General features: G+C 48.4%; 1 protein-coding gene across 2 annotated transcripts in view; it reads left to right on the top strand.

Annotated features, from left to right (window-relative positions):
* The window catches only part of GFI1 (growth factor independent 1 transcriptional repressor), a 39,473-nt gene that overhangs the window by 1,804 nt on the left and 19,829 nt on the right, over nucleotides 1-17,840 (top strand). The window contains exons 2-4 of one of the 2 annotated variants that reach the window (XM_083743498.1): nucleotides 6,697-6,863; nucleotides 14,070-14,332; nucleotides 14,933-15,130. In XM_083743498.1, the coding sequence (XP_083599624.1) occupies nucleotides 14,218-14,332; nucleotides 14,933-15,130 (313 nt within the window). In that variant the 5' untranslated portion in view covers nucleotides 6,697-6,863; nucleotides 14,070-14,217. Of the gene's footprint in view, nucleotides 1-6,595; nucleotides 6,864-14,069; nucleotides 14,333-14,932; nucleotides 15,131-17,840 lie in introns of both variants that reach the window. The other variant, XM_083743499.1, reaches the window with a different exon arrangement.

Below are 17,840 nucleotides of genomic sequence, written 5' to 3'. Positions count from 1 at the left end.
GTCACCAACATGAAAAGTTTGGAAAGCTCTGATCTAGCCCCTGATCGTCACCAGGCACCAGTTTTCCAGGGTGTCCTGCAAAGGACTTCCCCATCAACTGCCATCTGATTTTTGTTCACTAGAGATGCTGAAGGTTACAGCTGGGATGTCCTGCGTGTACTCTACTGACTGAGCCATGACCCTTCTCTGCACTCCTGAATGCTGCTTACACGTTCATATTTCTGAATTTATTTTCTAGCCCTTAGGTGGGGCAGACTAATCTCCCTGTAATGATCTGGAACACCTTTCAGAAGGAAGCAAATGCCCTTGGAAATTCTTAACCAATTGCCTGCTCCCTGAGTGAGGTGAGCTGGGACCTGTGAACAGTTTGCTAAATGGTGCTACAGCACTTGTCCGTAACCATGTGCAGAAGGACCTCCTATGAATAAGATAATGGCAACACTTCACAGGATTATAAAGCATGCTGTCTGTACCTTAAGTGCTATTTACAATACTAAGCTTAAAGATACTTTGAATGTATATCTGATTATTATTCTAAATCCTCATATCCTTTTGTCCCTTCCCCAACTTGTCAGCGTACGTTTCCAAAGAACAAAAATGTTGCTATTAGAAAGTTGCTCAAATGTGATCCTGGAACGTCTTTGCTTAGGGCTGCTGCCACCTTCTGGGGCAGGGAGCCTGTTAATGTAAACGCTATAAAACATGCATAAATTCAGCAGGTGCAGATTTCCCTGGCATTGCGGGGGGCGGGGTGTGTGTGTTAATGATGGATGAGGCTTCACCTGTTGGTTTTCTTCCTGTATTAGGATGGGAGCATAGTCTGATGGGAAAGTACATGCATTGCATACAGAAAATATATGGTTCAAGTCTCAATCTCTCCAATTAGGAGGGCAGAGAAAACAATCAAAAAGACTTTTGCTTGAGACCCAGGAAAGTTGCTGGAAATCAGCATAATAGACAGACAAGAGTTGTGCTTTTGTCTGATTTCATAAGCTCTGTTTGAACTCGTTTTTCTGTACTTTTCCATTTTTGTTTTACAGTGGTACCTCGGGTTAATAACTTAATTCATTCTGGAGGTCCGTTCTTAACCTGAAACTATTCTTAACCTGAGACACCACTTTAGCTAATGGGGCCTCCCACTGCTGCTGTGCTGCCGCTGCACGATTTCTGGTCTCATCCTGAAGCAAAGTTCTTAACCCGAGGTACTATTTCTGGGTTAGCGGAGTCTGTAACCTGAAGCGCCTGTAACCTGAAGTGTCTGTAACCTGAGGTACCACTGTATTTTTACCCTTGCTTTCCCTGCCTCAGATCATATGATGAAGGGTGGACGAGACGTATATAAGTATACTGTGCCTTAAAAGTGCTATGGAATACACTAAGCTACGTGATAAATTAATAATGCATTTTAATTTTTTAAAACAAAAAAAATCCCCATATTGTACATTCACTTCCCACAACCCCACAGGATATCTTTTTAAATAGTAAAAAATTAAGTCTCACCTAGTGTAAGTCGGAAACAGGGAATCTGCTGCTAAGCTTGGGCTCTCACAATGTCAGCAAGAATGACCAATGGTCGTGGTAGGAGTTGTAGTCACTTCCTAGGATTGTAGAGCTACCCAAGGGTTACTGCCAGGCCTAGAGTTTATTTGCACTGAGGAATGAAAAGTGGGGAACTTCACCTCTTGGATGTCTGCCTGTCACCTACTTGTTAAACATCATAGAGTCCCTGTCCAGCAATGGTGCTCTAAAGAATTTGGGGGAAACCTTGTCCCTTTCCCCCTTCCCTTCCTGTTGTTGTTGTCTTGGGGGGCCGGGGTGCTGTCCGAAGTCCTCCTGCCTCCTCTGGGTGGAAGCCATTTGAGTGCTGCAAATGGAAATGTTTTGAGTGTGTGTGCATGTGTGTGTGTCTAGTTTTTTTTTTTCCTGTGAACTCTGTGGTTTCTGAACCCTCTTTCTAATTTTACAGGCGGTGTGATTTCATGCATGGAGTTAACCAAAGCTTTGCTAAAAACAGGGGTAGTCATAACGATACAGTCACAGCTATGTGTTATGCACACACACACACACACACACACACACACACACACACACAGAGAGAGAGAGAGAGAGAGAGAGGCTGCCAGTCCCTTCTCTTCTGTCTCCAGAGCCTTGCTGACTTTGGCTGGGCTCCACAGACCACAGGCACCTTTGGAGATTTTGCAAATTGTGTCCCCGCAACACCACTAGGCCCCAGAAAGGAAGGAGAGAAAGGAGGGCAGAGAGGCTTTTTTAGGACGTGGTTTTGCTTTCTGCAGGGACTCGCTCCCCCCCCCTCCTCCAGTGGACAAGAATCCCTCCATAGAGGGAAGGAGAAATCCTCCCACCATCTCTTCCAAATTTATGCATTACCTAAGTTCCCAGGGGAAATGAGCAAGCCTGGAGGGGCAGGGTGGGTGCCGAAGTATTTCCAGCCATGTTTATCCCCACAAAAGTTTCCACAACAAGCTATTAGGAGCCGGGAAACGGCCGCAAGCACCCTGCAGCCTGTCACCTTTGTGCAGGCGGATAATCAACAGGTGAAGCTCTCGCCACCAGCACCCTCCAGAAAGCAGCTGCACCCATATAATGTCTGCCTGCCCTGCCACCATTGAAGGAGCAGGAGTTATTAGTTATTAGTTCTGTCCCACTTCTCCAAGGAGCTCGGAACAAGGGTTGTCATATTTCAGAAAGGACACCCTAAAAGTTGTTGAGCTTTTTTTTTTTTTTTTTTTAAGAAGCCAGCAGAAACTCTAAAGTGCAGAGGCAGAGATCCAGGACAAAACATACACGTTTTTAAGAGGTGTTTGAAGTCCAATGACCATGTTGCCACCAAGTGACAATCCCTTGGCTGGTTAGTGGTGACTCCTTGGAAAGTCTTGAAAGATTCTTCTTCTTCTTCTTCTTCTTCTTCTTCTTCTTCTTCTTCTTCTTCTTCTTCTTCTTCTTCTTATCTTCCCACATATCTGGGAAGAGGGTTTTATTATGGAAAAACTGATTTCAAGTAGGCTTCAGTGCCAGTGCTGCTTCTTTCAAAAGCCAGCTGTACCAATTACAGGTGCAGGGTTGCCATATTTCAAGAAGTAAAAATCGGGAGACAATAATTGTTGAGCTTTTTGGGGGTATTTGCCAAAAAAAAAAGGCAAAGAGTGATACTCAAACACACACTTCCTTGTTCTTTTGTCCACCCAGGCACTAATTTCGCTGCTCAATTTCACGTCCGTGAAATTCCAGATGTATGGCAACCCTAAAATTGGGGTTCCCCCTCCTGCATTTATGACCCCTGCAAAACCTACATTGGTGAGGAGGTGTGATTTCAGACACCTCTGCTTTGAACTATTTTCCAGTGACATTTAAATGCTATATTCTTGATGCTTGTATTGGTATCAGCTTTGCTAGAGTGCACAGGGGGTTTTTCCTTCTCTCCAGCCCACATCAGTAATGTATTACATGTGAATGCATATGATTTTAGAGAGGCGAAAAGGTGCTATTAATCTCATGGGTGTGGGGGGAATATTGAGAGAACAATGATCCTTTCCTGGTGGGGGAATGACACCACTACCTATTACTGCCTAGTAGTATTAGGCTGATGGATGCGGGTGGCACTGTGGGTTAAACCACAGAGCCTAGGGCTTGCTGATCAGAAGGTCGGCGGTTGGAATCCCCGCGACGGGGTGAGCTCCTGTTGCTCGGTCCCTGCTCCTGCCAACCTAGCAGTTAGAAAGCACGTCAAAGTGCAAGTAGATAAATAGGTACCACTCCGGCGGGAAGGTAAACGGCGTTTCTGGGCACTGCTCTGGTTCGCCAGAAGTGGCTTAGTCATGCTGGCCACATGACCTGGAAGCTGTACGCTGGCTCCCTCGGCCAATAGAGAGAGATGAGCACCACAACCCCAGAGTCGGTCACGACTGGACCTAATGGTCAGGGGTCCCTTTACCTTTACCTTTTAGTATAAGGCTGATGGATGCGGGTGACGCTGTGGGTTAAACCACTGAGCCTAGGGATTGCTGATCGGAAGGTCAGCGGTTCGAATCCCCGCAACGGGGTGAGCTCCTGTTGCTCGGTCCCAGCTCCTGCCAACCTAGCAGTTTGAAAACGTGTCAAAGTGCAAGTAGATAAATAGGTACCGCTCCGGCAGGTTTGCGGGAAGCAGCTTAGTCATGCTGGCCACATGACCCTGAAGCTGTATGAGCGCCGCAACCCTAGAGTTGTCCATGACTGGACCTAACAGTCAGGGGTCCCTTTACCTTTACCTATAAGGCTGAACCTTGCCAGCCAATGAAAGGGATGTGGCTCTCCTTGCTGCAGTGTGGGATCACCTGGGAGTACAGTTTTGGAAGGTGGCTGATTGTGGCATGTAGCAAGTGAGGTGTTTTCAACTACCAGACAGAGTTGACCCTCCTTTCTGTATATAACACAGACAAGCAGTAATGTGGGTAATATTTGTGGGGGATTGGAGATAGACTTCCTGACCGTGCGAGGAATTAGTGGCATGCCTGATTGGCACAGATGTCATGGGCATCATCCAGTCACTGTCAGCGACACTATTACTGGCATTACCTCCACAGGAAAATACCCAGTCACCCATTGCACTTACTCACTTGCAATTCTGGTTTCTTGCCTGCTGATAAACAGCAGCAGAGTTTCTGTGGCAGCACCATTTAGGCAGTACAATATGCATCCCACTGCTTCTTTGCAAAACCATGATATGTGTATCATAGCCAATTTCAGCCACATCGTGCATAGCTACTGCAGCCAAGTAGGCAAATGCAGGGTGAGGGCTGGGATCAAGAGGCCTGGTTAGTAGCTTCTGCGTACAGAGCAGGGCCTGTACAAGAGTTGAATCTTAATTCAGCACTGTAACAGGGCACCATCCTCCACCACACCTGAGGGGGCAACAGGCTAGATTATGGGGTGTAAAGCAGGATGCAGGGCACACACAGTTACCACATTTTTCCATGTATAAGAGTTTAGGGGGGGGAACAGTGTCCAAAATTTGGGGGCGTCCTATACAAGGGGGCCATCTCCCCCCATTTTCTTAAACCAGAGTCCCCCAAAATAGGGGTCGTCTTATACATGGGGGTGTCTTATAGACAGAAAAATATGGTATGTCCTCTCCAGTCCAGTACCTGACATTGCCAACCCTCTCCCCACAAGCCCAGCATCCGCCACCTGAGGCAATTGCCTCATTTTGCCTAATGGTAGGGCTGGCTCTATAACATAGATTAAACTAAAACATAAATAAATCAGAAACCTGTGTAATGTGAGAGGACTTTGCCATGGTGAATTTTGTTTGAACTGGGTTTTGTTCCCTTAGACAAAAATATGTGGAAAGGATTGTTGAGGGAAGGAAGTTTGAAATTCACCAATGTATAGGTTCATTTCAGTATCACACACTGTTCTTTGCTGTGCCAATTGGTTGGAAGAAGGCATTTGACTTGATGCAGGAAGAATGCTGTGTAACTTGAAAGTCTGCATCCATTCACAGAAGTTTGGCCACTCAGGCTGCACCTACTTGGGAGTAAGCCAATTCAGTTCAGTGGGACTTATTTCAAAGTAAGCACGTCTAGGACTGTGCTGTAAAAAAGATGGAAAATTAATCACTCCCGCCTACTTAGATTTTTCTGTCTTACAAGGGCCAGCTATCTCAGCCGGCCCTACTTTTAGGCAGGCAGAGTGAAGTTGGCTTGCCTGAGATATCAGAGATTGCAGTACTGTTAAAGGCAGTGAGTCATCAGTGATTTACAGTGCAATCCAACCATGTTTACTCAGAATTAAGTTCTATAGAATTAAATGGGGCTTCTTCCCAAGTATATAGGGATAGGATTGTAGCCTTAGTTTGTACATATGGGTTGTATCCTAGGAAGTTGTACTCAAGAGTAGACCCATTGCTAAGAGTAGGCCCATTAATTTAAAGGGTCTGCTCTAATTTAGTTCAAGGCTTACATTTATCACAATGATCTTAGGTTATCTTTGATCTATACACAAAAACATTGCCATTATATGAAGACGAAGAGTGGCATGCAACTAAGATTTACCTAGAGCATAACCAATTGAAATTAATGAATGTGACTAAGTTAGGCCTGTTAATGTCTACGGGTCTACTCTGAGCAACACATAGCTACCACCCAAAATAAACAGGGTAAAATTAAATGTTGAAGGGCACTGTGTCTTGTGTTAAGGGACATGGGTGGTGCTGTCATGCTGGCCACATGACCCAGAAGCTGTACGCCGGCTCCCTCGGCCAATAAAGCGAGATGAGCGCCGCAACCCCAGAGTCGGCCATGACTGGACCTAATGGTCAGGGGTCCCCTTACCTTTACCTTTATTGTGTCCTGTATTTTTTTGACCCTGATTGGATCTGCAGCCCTTCCTGCTAGTGGAAGCCAGATCCTGAGGGGCAGAAGAATAGGAGAGCCAAATGAACAGCAGAACCCATCATGGCCACTTTGGTCTGAGCCCTGGCTGCCTCGACACACCTATGTAGCAGGGCTCCCGTAAAGGCCAGAAAGGAACGAGTGAGCTGGCTGAGCTGATTTGTTTTATTGTCATTTTATTTATGTTTTGGGTCGCCTTTTAGAGAGAGAAGGAGGAGGAGGTGAAGAAGAAAAGCAAGATTTTGGTGGTATTGCAGCAGCAGCAGGCTCACTAACGCTCAGGAAGTGGAATTTGTGGTTTCAGGGGCTGAGCTCAGAAGGGGTGTTTAGAAAGAAAAGGTCCAGCGCAAGACACCGATTCTTCAGAGACGACGAGGAGGAGGAGGAGGAAGAGGGGGCTGTGTATTGAAGGTCCCCGATGACAAGCAAGAGGCAGGCAGCAACCGTCTCCTTCCACCGCCTTTCTCCATGGTAAGTGAAGCGCCTCTTCTTCTTCTTCTTCTTCTTCTTCTTCTTCTTCTTCTTCTTCTTCTTCTTCTTCTTCTTCTTCTTCTTCTTCTTCTTCTTCTTCTTCTTCTCCTTCTCCTTCTCCTCCTCCTCCTCCTCCTTCACCTTCTCTGCCTTCTTCTGAACCCGGGAAAGTTGGGGGGGGGCGGGCGGACGAAGGACTCGCGCACCCAGATTTCCGTCCATCAGAGGGCGGCTCGGTTTTCCGCGCCACCCACTCGTGTTTGCGTCGCTGCCTTCTTTACGCACGTGTGAGCGGGGGAAACGGACTCTGCTTCTTCCCGGAAGTGGAGGCAACATCACCCCCACCCCCCAAAATAGGGCTCGTAAACTCAGCCTCGGCGAATGTTTTGCTTGCAGCCTAGGAACTTGGTGGCTGTTAGTTCCTGAGCAAGTGTGTGGCTCCTATTCCCCACTCCGCCTCTCCACCCCCCTGTTCTTGTACGATCATAATCAGCTCTGGGATATGATAGGCTGCTCAGAAGGAGTGTTTTTTCCAGGGCAAGCTTCAGGCCTGGCCCTTCTCATCGAAGAAGGAAGGTAAATTAGTGGATGGGTGCAGAGCAGAGAGAGAGAGAGACTCCTGGGCGCTTCGCCACTACTGCCGCTCTCTCCACTAGTTTCTTTGTCTTTCTGGGTTTGTTTGGGAGGGGTGGGGCAGGGTCTGAGTGGGGCAGAGGCAGGTAGGGCTGGGAGAGGAGCCCCCATCTGGGATCCCGGGCAACGCCGAGCTAGCAAGAGGAAGCTTCCTATATCCAAGCAGGCTTTTTTGCAGTTCGGAAAGGCAGCAAACGCTGCCAGTCATGGAATCATAGAAGTCGTGTAGACTTGGAAGGGACCACGAGGGTCATTCTGATCTAGCACCCAGACTTCAAATCCCACCGGACCAGGCTCCCGATGAAGGAATTGCCTTCCTGGATTCTAAAACCCTAAAGTGGTTGGAAGCTCCAACAGCACCCTACGCTTGCAAGGTGGAGGGAACGGTGCTCGGGCCACGTGCCATCCGACCCATCATACATATACCTCCCACTGGCCACACGTTACAGGCAAACGCGTGCCACCGCCAGATGCGCGTCTTCCAGGGTCTTTTCTTTCGCAAGCAGCCCTAGGCTTGTCTTACTCCGAAGAAAGTCCCAGGTCACTGTGTAAGGGGACTGTGAAGCCTGTGTATATTTAAGAAAAATAGGGAGGAACGGTGGTGGGTTGTTTTTGTTTTGGAGCGGTGAAGCTGTAGAAAGGAGGCTCCTTTACTCCTGTTAGCCGGTTGCCAACACAGAGAGAGAGAAGGATATTTCCCGCACCCAGGCTTCTCCTATCAAACCTTCCCAACTTTGTTCCTGGGAGCTCCTGCCATTTAAACGATGGTTCGTGCAATGGCGAAATTGGACGAGGGAGCCAAGAAGGAGTTGTTTTGTTTGAAACCGAAATCCAGCCGCAGGATGGAGGGTGAGGATGCGGGGCGGGGGCTTCCCTATCAGCAGGTGGGAAAGGTGAGGGGGGTTCACCGCAGATCCAAATTACTCAGCCCCGAAGGTGGTTCAGTGACAACAGCCTGGGGAATGAGGTTTCGTGTTAATCATTCCCACGGACTGTTGCCGCCCAGATATTTAAATACACTGCTTATAAAAGGGCAGCTTCACACCCGGAGCTTCTCTAGCCTATTCTTATATATATATACAGTGGTACCTCGGGTTAAGTACCTAATTCGATCCGGAGGTCTGTTCTTAACCTGAAACTGTTCTTAACCTGAAGCACCACTTTAGCTAATGGGGCCTCCTGCTGCTGCCGCACCGCTGAAGCACGATTTCTGTTCTCATCCTGAAGCAAAGTTCTTAACCCGAGGTACTATTTCTGGGTTAGCGGAGTCTGTAACCTGAAGCGTATGTAACCCGAGGTACCACTGTATATATAAAAGGCACGGGGCATGTTCACATGTGTATGGCACATTCGCGTTCGCCCTTGTAGTGTCATGCGTTCCTTCCCGTTGAACCAGTGGTTCAAAAAAGGAGGTTAGGTGGCCCGAGCGCACTCGGAACAGCCGAAAAAAGATGTGAAACGCTTTGTCAACGGATTGGGTTAGCTCCCCAGCCCTGCGCTATGCTGGAAATTGCTCTTCAAAGACAATGGAATCCAAGGCGCACGCGAGACCCCCTCCCGCAAAGGTGCCGGGGCCCTGGGTGCCCGAGCACCCACAAAATTCCCCATGGAGGGGCCGGGCACCCACAGATTTCGGCGCCAGGGCCATGCACGCTGCATGGCACCCACGGCCCCGGGCACCCACAGTCGTGGGGCCAAGCTGCCACTCCTGCCCTCTCCATTTTCCTACCTAAAACATTGCGCGCGCTCTCGTGCGCTCTCTCTCTCTCTCGGAGATATCTAATCTGGCGCGGCTCCTGCTTTTCTTCCAACGAATCAATAGAGGGCAGGGGCGAGGGAGGAGGAGGAGGCTGGCGCAGATAAGTCAACCAATCTATCAAGGCGCTTTGATTTTCGGTCCCCACTTTCCGCTTCTGCGTCTCCTTCTCAAGGATGAATGGAGAGGCAGGTGGAGCGACCGGGAAATTCTCCCACCAGCAGTAAAACGGCAGCAGAAACAACAGCAACAAAGCCCGTGGATCCGGCCTCCCAGCTGCCTCCCTTTTGAAATGGACAGGATGCGGCCAGCTCTTTCCAAAAGCGCGAGCTTGCAGCCACACCGCACACGCGCATATTACATATATATGCGCGTAAACGTTGATGTCACCATCACGACCAGCCAAGCTCAAAAACTAAAATCTTGTTTAAAAGTTTGAGCAGGAACGGGAGCCGCGCAGAGCAGGTTACCTGTAATCTGGAGGTGGTTTGCAAATGTTGCACTTTTGGGGGGAGTGCAATCTAGTATAACTGGTGTCTTCGGCAGCACCCGCGCCGTTCCCAGTTAGATCTGGGCCGGAGGCCAGACTTTCCCAAGCGGAATGGGCTGCCTGGACTTATATATATATATAATAGTTCGTGTGGGTAAAAGCTTATCCTCCATTTTTTATTATTTGCAAAAGCCTGTTCGGGACTCTGGGCATATATAATAGTGACCAGCGTTTGTCCTGCTTCAGGCATTCAGATCACAAGATCCAGCATCTTGTAGTAGCCTAATCAGCCAGGGCTGCTTTTGTTCTTATCATTATTTTTCCTGGGAAGGAGAAGCCCTTTCTTAGAAACCGGCGGAAGGGCGCATCCCGCAAGCGCATCACCCAGCTCCTGCAGCGGGATCTGCGCAGAGGGGAAGTCCCGCGGTTCGTGCCCGGATGCACTCAATGCAAATGCGTAAAAATAATAATAATCGAAATGCGCAGCCATGTTTTACTTATGAGACTCGTTCTCAGGTAAACGCGCCTAAGTTTGTACTATCCTCCTGACGCTTGTAGTTTATTCAGCTTTTCTGAACCCCTGAGAGCTCGGCACTTTGAATCCAGCGACTCTGGCTAAGTCTAGTCTATGGATTTCATAGAAATGTCCAATTGGAAGGGATCCCCTAGTGCAGCCCCTTGCAATTTCATTCCACCTGCCACAAACCCCCTAAAGACAAAGAGGTTGTATCTGGATAGACACCGTGCGCGCTCAGCACACGTTCATTTATTTGCTTAAAATCAAAAGATTGAAACGAAACTAGACAGAAAACGCTCAGGAGCAGGGCGGTGGCGAATTGCGAGGACGTGGAGGCGGAACCAGATTTTTGCCGCTATCTTCAAACTAAAATAACTTTTCAACTCCAGCAGTTCCTCTTAAACCCCTCCTATTCAACAGGACACGACACGGAGATAATAAAAACTGCGTGACGTTTCGATGAATTCGAGGCTGACTTTGGGGGGACTCTCAATATTTGACGCTTCCTCCCCCCGCCTCTCTGCACCCCCTCCCCGTCCTAGCTTCAGATTCAATCCTGATTTAGGTGTCCATGGAATGACAACTTTGCCCGGGCATCCGGTCTACGTAACCAAAATGCTGGTTGGTTTCCATAAAGTACATGCCGCGAATCTGCCAGTTCCTGCAGGATACTAAAAGCGCGACTGTTCTACAATTCCCGCCCCCTCAAAAAAAAAAGGAGAAAGAGTTTGATCGTTTCTCGAGGTTCCTCTAACGGTTCATGTTCCCCCAAGGTCCCTAAATCCTAATTTAAGTCACTCCTCCGCAGCCTTCAGCCAACCTATTTTGCATTTCACCCGCAGGCAATCTGGGTGAAGCAATGAGTTATTACCCTTTCAATCACTATTGCTTATCTGAGGAACATAAATAAATAAATCATGCAGCCCACGTTTATTTTGGGTTGAGGGAGCGGTGGTGGTTGCGCATTCATTTTCAGCCAAAAGAGAAGGATATTTTTCCACCAGTAGAAGTTGGCAAGGGGAGAAAAAGCCCACCCCCGTGAACGATTGACCCTGCATTCTCAAATGCAAACTCGGGAGCAAAAAACTCCATGGAACAGTGAATCTTACTTCCGAGTTAACGCGCGTTAGAATCGAACTGCGTGGCTTACTTGGGGGCTTCAGCAGGGACACGAAATCCCAATTCAAAAATAATCTGCAGAATCAGCTAAAGAAAGGACACGTCACCATTGGAAACACAGCTTTAATGATGGGAATCAACTGGCTCGCATAACTTTGCCTCCAGAGAGGAACAAGGCGGTCAGACGATGTAGCCAAAGTTTACAGTGATTTTAAAAAGAGAATTCAAGGTGTCCTTCATTAGACTAAATGGCATGTTAAAAATGTTTACTTGCTTGTGCCTGGATCTTGCCAATGAAGTCTGCATATTTGCTATTAGGATTCATACGCCACCTTTCAATACAATTATCCAGGGCGGTTTACAATAAAATAGTTGAAGCACAATAAGTTGTTTGGATAATACCATGATAACATATTTATTGGGTGAAATCTGAACAACCGCAAGTGTGGGAGGAGACAGATTTATGGCACAATAAAATGTTGTTTGTAGACATTGCCTTTGTAAAATCAAAAATCAAAATCCATTTTAAACGTCAGATTCCCTCCGCCCCTTCACTCTGATCTGAATTAGAACTAAAGTCTACGATACAACAGCTGTTCAACGCTACAGTGAATTTCACTTTTTGAAAGCAAATCCCAGGGGGAGGTTAACTGTACCCGCTTTAGGATCGGAGTGCAATAAATAAAATTATTCTAGTACATTTAGCAACTGCAGTTTATAATATGCAATTTGTAGCAGATCCGGTTGGCAGGGGAATATTCGCGACTGTGTTCCGGGTGTTGTTATTTTTCGACAGATCAATCATAATACTCATTGACAGGCGATCAATCCCTTTTCTACTGTTCCTAATATATAATATTCGTCCTCGTCCCCTCTGTCTAGTTTGCTAGGGTTGTCACCCCTCCTGCGTGGGCTACATCCCAGGAAAGTTCACGACACGCAATAAATGCGATGTTTTTAAGGTATCATGGGGTGGATTTTGACTCTTCGGTTGCTATTCTCAGCTCACCTCTCTGAGGATCAAGGCCACGAGACCATTGCTTTGCATCCAGACAAGCTTGGTGAGCGCCTTAAAAGCCAGGGCGCAAACTTTGGAGCTCGACACTCCTCAACCACTTAAAAGATGCGGAGGAGATATTCCCCATTTTGCCCCACATGGTGCTTGTCCGACTTTTACTCCCCTCATTGGAAGGATTGAGCCCCGCCCCCCGCCAACACCCTCCCCCCCACAATTCTGGATCTCCCCAGAAATATCGACCAGCTCTCTGGAAGCTCTTGCACAGAGATGTTCACTGCCTCTTTGGCCAGCTGATTGTCTCACCAGAGACATCTTGGGGGAATTCAGTGTCAGCCCGCTGGTTTTAGGACTAGACGTGTAGAGCACGAGACACTTAATATCAGGGTCGTGGGTTCGAGTTCCACGTCGGGAGGGAAATCCTGCATTGTAGAAGGTGGGACCAGATGGGTACATTCCAGCTCTACAATTCTGTGATTCTATGCGGCTCACCGAAAATTGCATTACGAACAACGAGGCTTGCTTCGGAGCGGGCTTGACTAATAGGATCGCGGGCCGCTACTGGCGCGCGCGATTCCCCCTGCCTGTTTTCTGGGCCAAAAGCAGAGGGGGCCTTGCCCACGAAGATCTGCCTCTTGAAATGAGCGGAACAAAGTTAGTCCATTAATGTCAGGGCTCTGAGGATGACTGAGCCTTGGTTGCAGGAGAGAGAGAGAAAGAAAAAAAAAGGAAAGGAGGAGAGGGAAATCTGTTTGATTAATCATTAGAGAGGGATAGCGATGTTTAAGCCCTGTTTCTCGGCCACGTTGCTAGAGAGTTTGCTTTTGCCGCGCGCGAACCACAACCAATGCTGGGGCGCTGACTGAATTTGAAACACGGGGGAATTCGAGCACGGGATTGCTCTCACCGACGTGACAGGCACCCCTTGATTCTGTACGGCAGCGCTCCCGAGCTATTTGCGCCACCAAAGAGACAGAGACATAGAATCGGGTACTGCAGAGTTTAGATAAGTGGTGGGGATCTAAACCTTGCGGTTGTTTGAAGATCTGCATCAGCCACCGCCTCTTGGGCTTTTTGCGCGCTTGAATCTTGCGAGGAGAATTTGGCCCTCTCCCGCAATAACGCCCCACTCCTCCCCACATTAATACGTGAAGTAACCTTCGGGGGCTAGGCCAGAGAATAAATGAATGAATGAATGAATGAATGAATGAATGAATATTGAGGGAGAGGAGAACAGAAGGAGAAATCATACTTCCTTTGTCTGGCGCGGTCGATTTCTGGAACAAGTCGCAACCTGTAGGAGAGAACGCTTAGTGGTTGGAGTGCCGCAGCAGGAACCGGGGAGCGGGGTTCGAATTCGGCCAGGAAGCCCACGGGTGCCCCCCCCCCCGCTTTTCTCTCAGCCTCACCTCTCCCGAAGGGTTTGTTTGTGTGAGGATGAAATGGGAGCGGGGAGAAGCCCGTGCGTCACCTCGAAAAAAGCAGAGCTACTGCGGCTGACAGGTGAGCCGGCTGCCTGACCACCTGCGCGAATGCCACCTGGCGGAGGGTAGTGGCGTCCTCTTTCCGTCCTAGGCATCCAGCCCGTCAGCCACGCTCCTCCCTCCCTCCCCTCCCTCTCCCGCCCCCTCCAGCATATTCCCTGGTAACCAATGGCTCGCCCGACCTCTTCGCAGAGCACTTCCCGCAGGACTGGAGACGACTTGGAGAGAGCCGCCGCTCGACGGGACGCGCCGAGGCAGCCCGCGCCGCGGGGACTGGTGGCCCGAGAGGCGTGAGGAGGAGGAGACGGAGGACTGAGCGCCGTCCACCCCGCGAGGCACCATGCCCAGGTCCTTTCTGGTGAAGAGCAAGAAGGCGCACAGCTACCACCAGCCCCGAGCCCCCGACGGGGAGTACAGCCTCAGCCTGGAGAGCGTCCTGGCACAGATCTGCGCAGGTGAGAGCTAAAGCGGTTTCTTTGGCCTGGATTCCTCGGGCGCCTCCGGACCGGACCCGAGGGGCCCAGGGGGCAGGGGCGGGGCAGGGTTTACTTTCGACGGAACATCCAAGTCGCCGGAGGTGGTGGTTATAGGCAAATGGAGATGATTTTCCATTTGACGCCTGATACGCAGGCATGTATCTGTAGTTACCACGTGCTTTTATTTAGTTTGTTTTATCTTACTGCATTATGAAAAAAGTCTTAATCTTATTCCGAAGTGTTTTTTGTTTAGATTAGTGTCTTTTTATCTTATTGCCTTTAGGAAGAGTTTTTAATAATATCCGCTTTTTCACTACCCCGTCTCCCAAATCCACTTTTTCACAGGTAGAACAAGCGGATGAAAAGGCTGCTACTGCGTGATAAATAGATCTATCTACGGTTATCACGGAGTAGCTGCGCTTTTGATCCAATAGGGGAAAAGTGGATTTGAAGGTAGCGAGTTTGTTGGCTGGCTTTCTCCTTGGGCACCTGTAAATGGGGATTGTGCGACGGGGCGTACACGGGAAAGCAGGCTTCTCACGAGATCTTTCTCCTTCCTCCCCCTTTCTTCCTTGGCAGACACTAAGGTTCCGGGGCAGATGCCTCTGGGCCTCCCGGAGCCTGAGCCCTCGCAGGGCCGCTTCTCCCCGGAATCTCAGCTGCCCGACGGGGCGGACGGCACCTCGGAGTCGGCTCCCAGCTGCGAGGGCAGCCTCTGCGACCGAGCTGCCGAGCTGGAGGATTTGTGGAGGCCGCCTTCTCCCTCAGCTTCCCCAGGTAGGAGCTGTCGTCGGAAGGGCTGGGTGGTGGACGCGTTTCTAGGCTGCTTTGGGACAGGATCCGAGCGTTTTATGGCCCTCGCTTTACAGCCCAGTCCTGGCCGTCTCGTTGCGTTCAGCAGGGTTTACTCCGAAGGATGTGTGTAAAAGATCTCAGCTGCCCACTTCAGTGTGTGTGTCCCCATCTTCCCTCCTTAAATTTGTCCCCTGGGTCTCAAATTTTATTCCCCACCCCCACCCTATCCCGCATCTCCGACCATTGCCGTGAGGATGGGGGAAAGAGAAACCCTCTTTTGCCTGCAGACGTGCGATGATTTGCGCGCACGGTTCATAATGAAACGCGATTTCAGACGCGCGTGTTTACTTCTTAATAATAAGGCAGGAGGAATCGCAGAACAAGTCCGCTTCTTGCTGACCCAAATTGTCCCCTTAAAAAAGAAGAAGAAAAGAAAGAAAACGTTTCCTTTCTTAAATTCAGCGATTCAGGCTTAAAAGGTATGAGACTCTCTGGATTTCCCCATCGGATTTTTGAAAGAGCCAAACTATACCTGAGTAATTTCTCTTTCAATATACAGTATTTGCAAAGGGCAAGGTGGGGGTGGGAGCCACAGGACGAGCGCGAAGTCGATCTGGATTAGTCGAGGGGGTGGGGGAGAACACACCCCACCCGTTCCATTCTCGGTAGGGAGCTCTTTTTCCCCGAGGGAAGTGGGGCTGACCAGTAAGGGACCCCTAGCAACGAATTCTGCGCTCCAGTTCGAGGGCGGAGAGATGAAGCGCAGTTGTGTCCGAGCGGCTGCAAGAAGGATCGGGACACAGCTCAGGATCGGGCCCCTGGGGCAAAAGGGTAGAGCCACACTCAGGGAAATGAGCCTCCAAACGCAGCCTTACATCATCATCATCAAAAGCTTGGTATTCTTTTCAAAAAATCATCTCTGAGCGGCAAGAAAACGAAGTTATACCATCCCTGCTAGTGGATCCCCGTTAAGACCAGATGAAGTCCATAGTGAAAAATTCCCCAACAGCATTACTCTGTACAAAGGACGATGTGCATTGGGGGGGGGGGGTCTTCATCTAATTAGTAGAATCTTCCTTCCTTCCTTTTTCTTTCTTCTCTCCCCCCCTCTCTATTCCTTCCTTCCTTCCTTCCTTCCTTCCTTCCTTCCTTCCTTCCTTCCTTCCTTCCTTCCTTCCTTCTCCCTTCCTTCCTTCCTTCCTTCCTTTCTTCCTTTCTTTCTTTCTTTCTTTCTTTCTTTCTTTCTTTCTTTCTTTCTTTCTTTCTTTCTTTCTTTCTTTCTTTAAAGAACCCCTTCCTTCCTCTCCCTGCCCTGGACTCGATCCGGGCGCACGGCGTCTCCTCGAGAGCAGCGCAGCCTCTGGCTGGCTTCTCCTTTCCCTTTGATGTGGTCGGCCCCGAGAGGAAGCTGAACTCCTCACTTGGCGTCAGTCGCCCTGATCGCGTTGAGAAACACAGCCTGAGCAATTTAGAACAATTTGCTGGAGTTTTTTCCTTTTCCTTTTAGGAACGAAGGAGTCATAGAAAAGCGGATTTTTTAAAAAACAAAAAAATAAAATATAACCATAGTTTTAAAGGCGTTGGCTTTAAAGCTAGAGAAAGATACTCCTAGGTCTATACTAGCAGCAGAAAAGTGGAGAATGAGAGCAGGGAGAACTGTCTGGCTAAAAAGAAAGTAAAAAAATTGTGCTGCTGCTGTTGTTTTTAATATCTCTCAGAAGGCTTCCTCCAAAATCCTTACTAAACAATTCTCCCTAAAATGACTGTAGTTGTGCAGTAAGAGAGACGAGGACGCTTGACATGTATTGATAAAATAGGCTATGCCTTATGCTGTATATCTGGAGAAATGATTATTAAAAAGGCATGAATGAAAGACAGGGAAATATATATATATAAATAGCACACACACAACCTCGCGCCCCTTCTCGGCCCTCTTGTTTGCAAAGTAGTTGTTTGCAATTTGATCAGGTTGTGAGTTCAAGGAAATACAAAGAAAGCGATTCGTTCCTCCGAGGAGAAGGTTGCCCTATAAAATAGCAAAGGAAATGGGTGATAGGTTTTCTGAATCTTGCCTGCCTGCCTGCTTAGGCATCTCCTCCCCCCCCCCCCAAAAAAAATCACCACCTGTTTCATAGGCTACAACAAGGGACTCTGGTTTGCAACATTTCTGTGGCACTTCAAGCAATCACAACCAAAAGGAACCTGTCTAAGCTTTTGACATAAATGAACAACAGCATGATTTCAGACTAGACACCTCTGCACACTTTGCCATTTTAATGTTTGATGTTTCACTGTGCTTGATGTTTTAAGTGGTTGGAAGCCGCCCAGAGTGGCCGGGCAGCACATACATACATACATACATACATACATAAATAAAATAATAATTAGGGGTTCAGCCCCATTGAACACAGTGGAGTTTATTTCCCAGTAATCTTGCCTAGGATTGTGATGGGTAATATACAGATGTAGATACACATTCTTATGTATGCTTTATGTATCTATATATACATTCCTATTGACAATGATGATTGTATTAATCTGATGGTGGGAACAGCTGAATAGTGTAGCGATAATGATGGAGTTATAGTCACCTCACTTTATCCTCCCAGACTTTTAAATATTACTTGCTAGGCTATGAAAATCTTTTATAGCTGTTCAGAAGGAAGGATGAGTAACCCACCGTGATACTGTT

Source organism: Podarcis gaigeae, assembly GCF_964106915.1.
Source record: "Podarcis gaigeae genome assembly, chromosome: 6".
Taxonomy (NCBI): domain Eukaryota; kingdom Metazoa; phylum Chordata; class Lepidosauria; order Squamata; family Lacertidae; genus Podarcis; species Podarcis gaigeae.
This window is presented reverse-complemented; position numbering and strand designations above follow the sequence as displayed.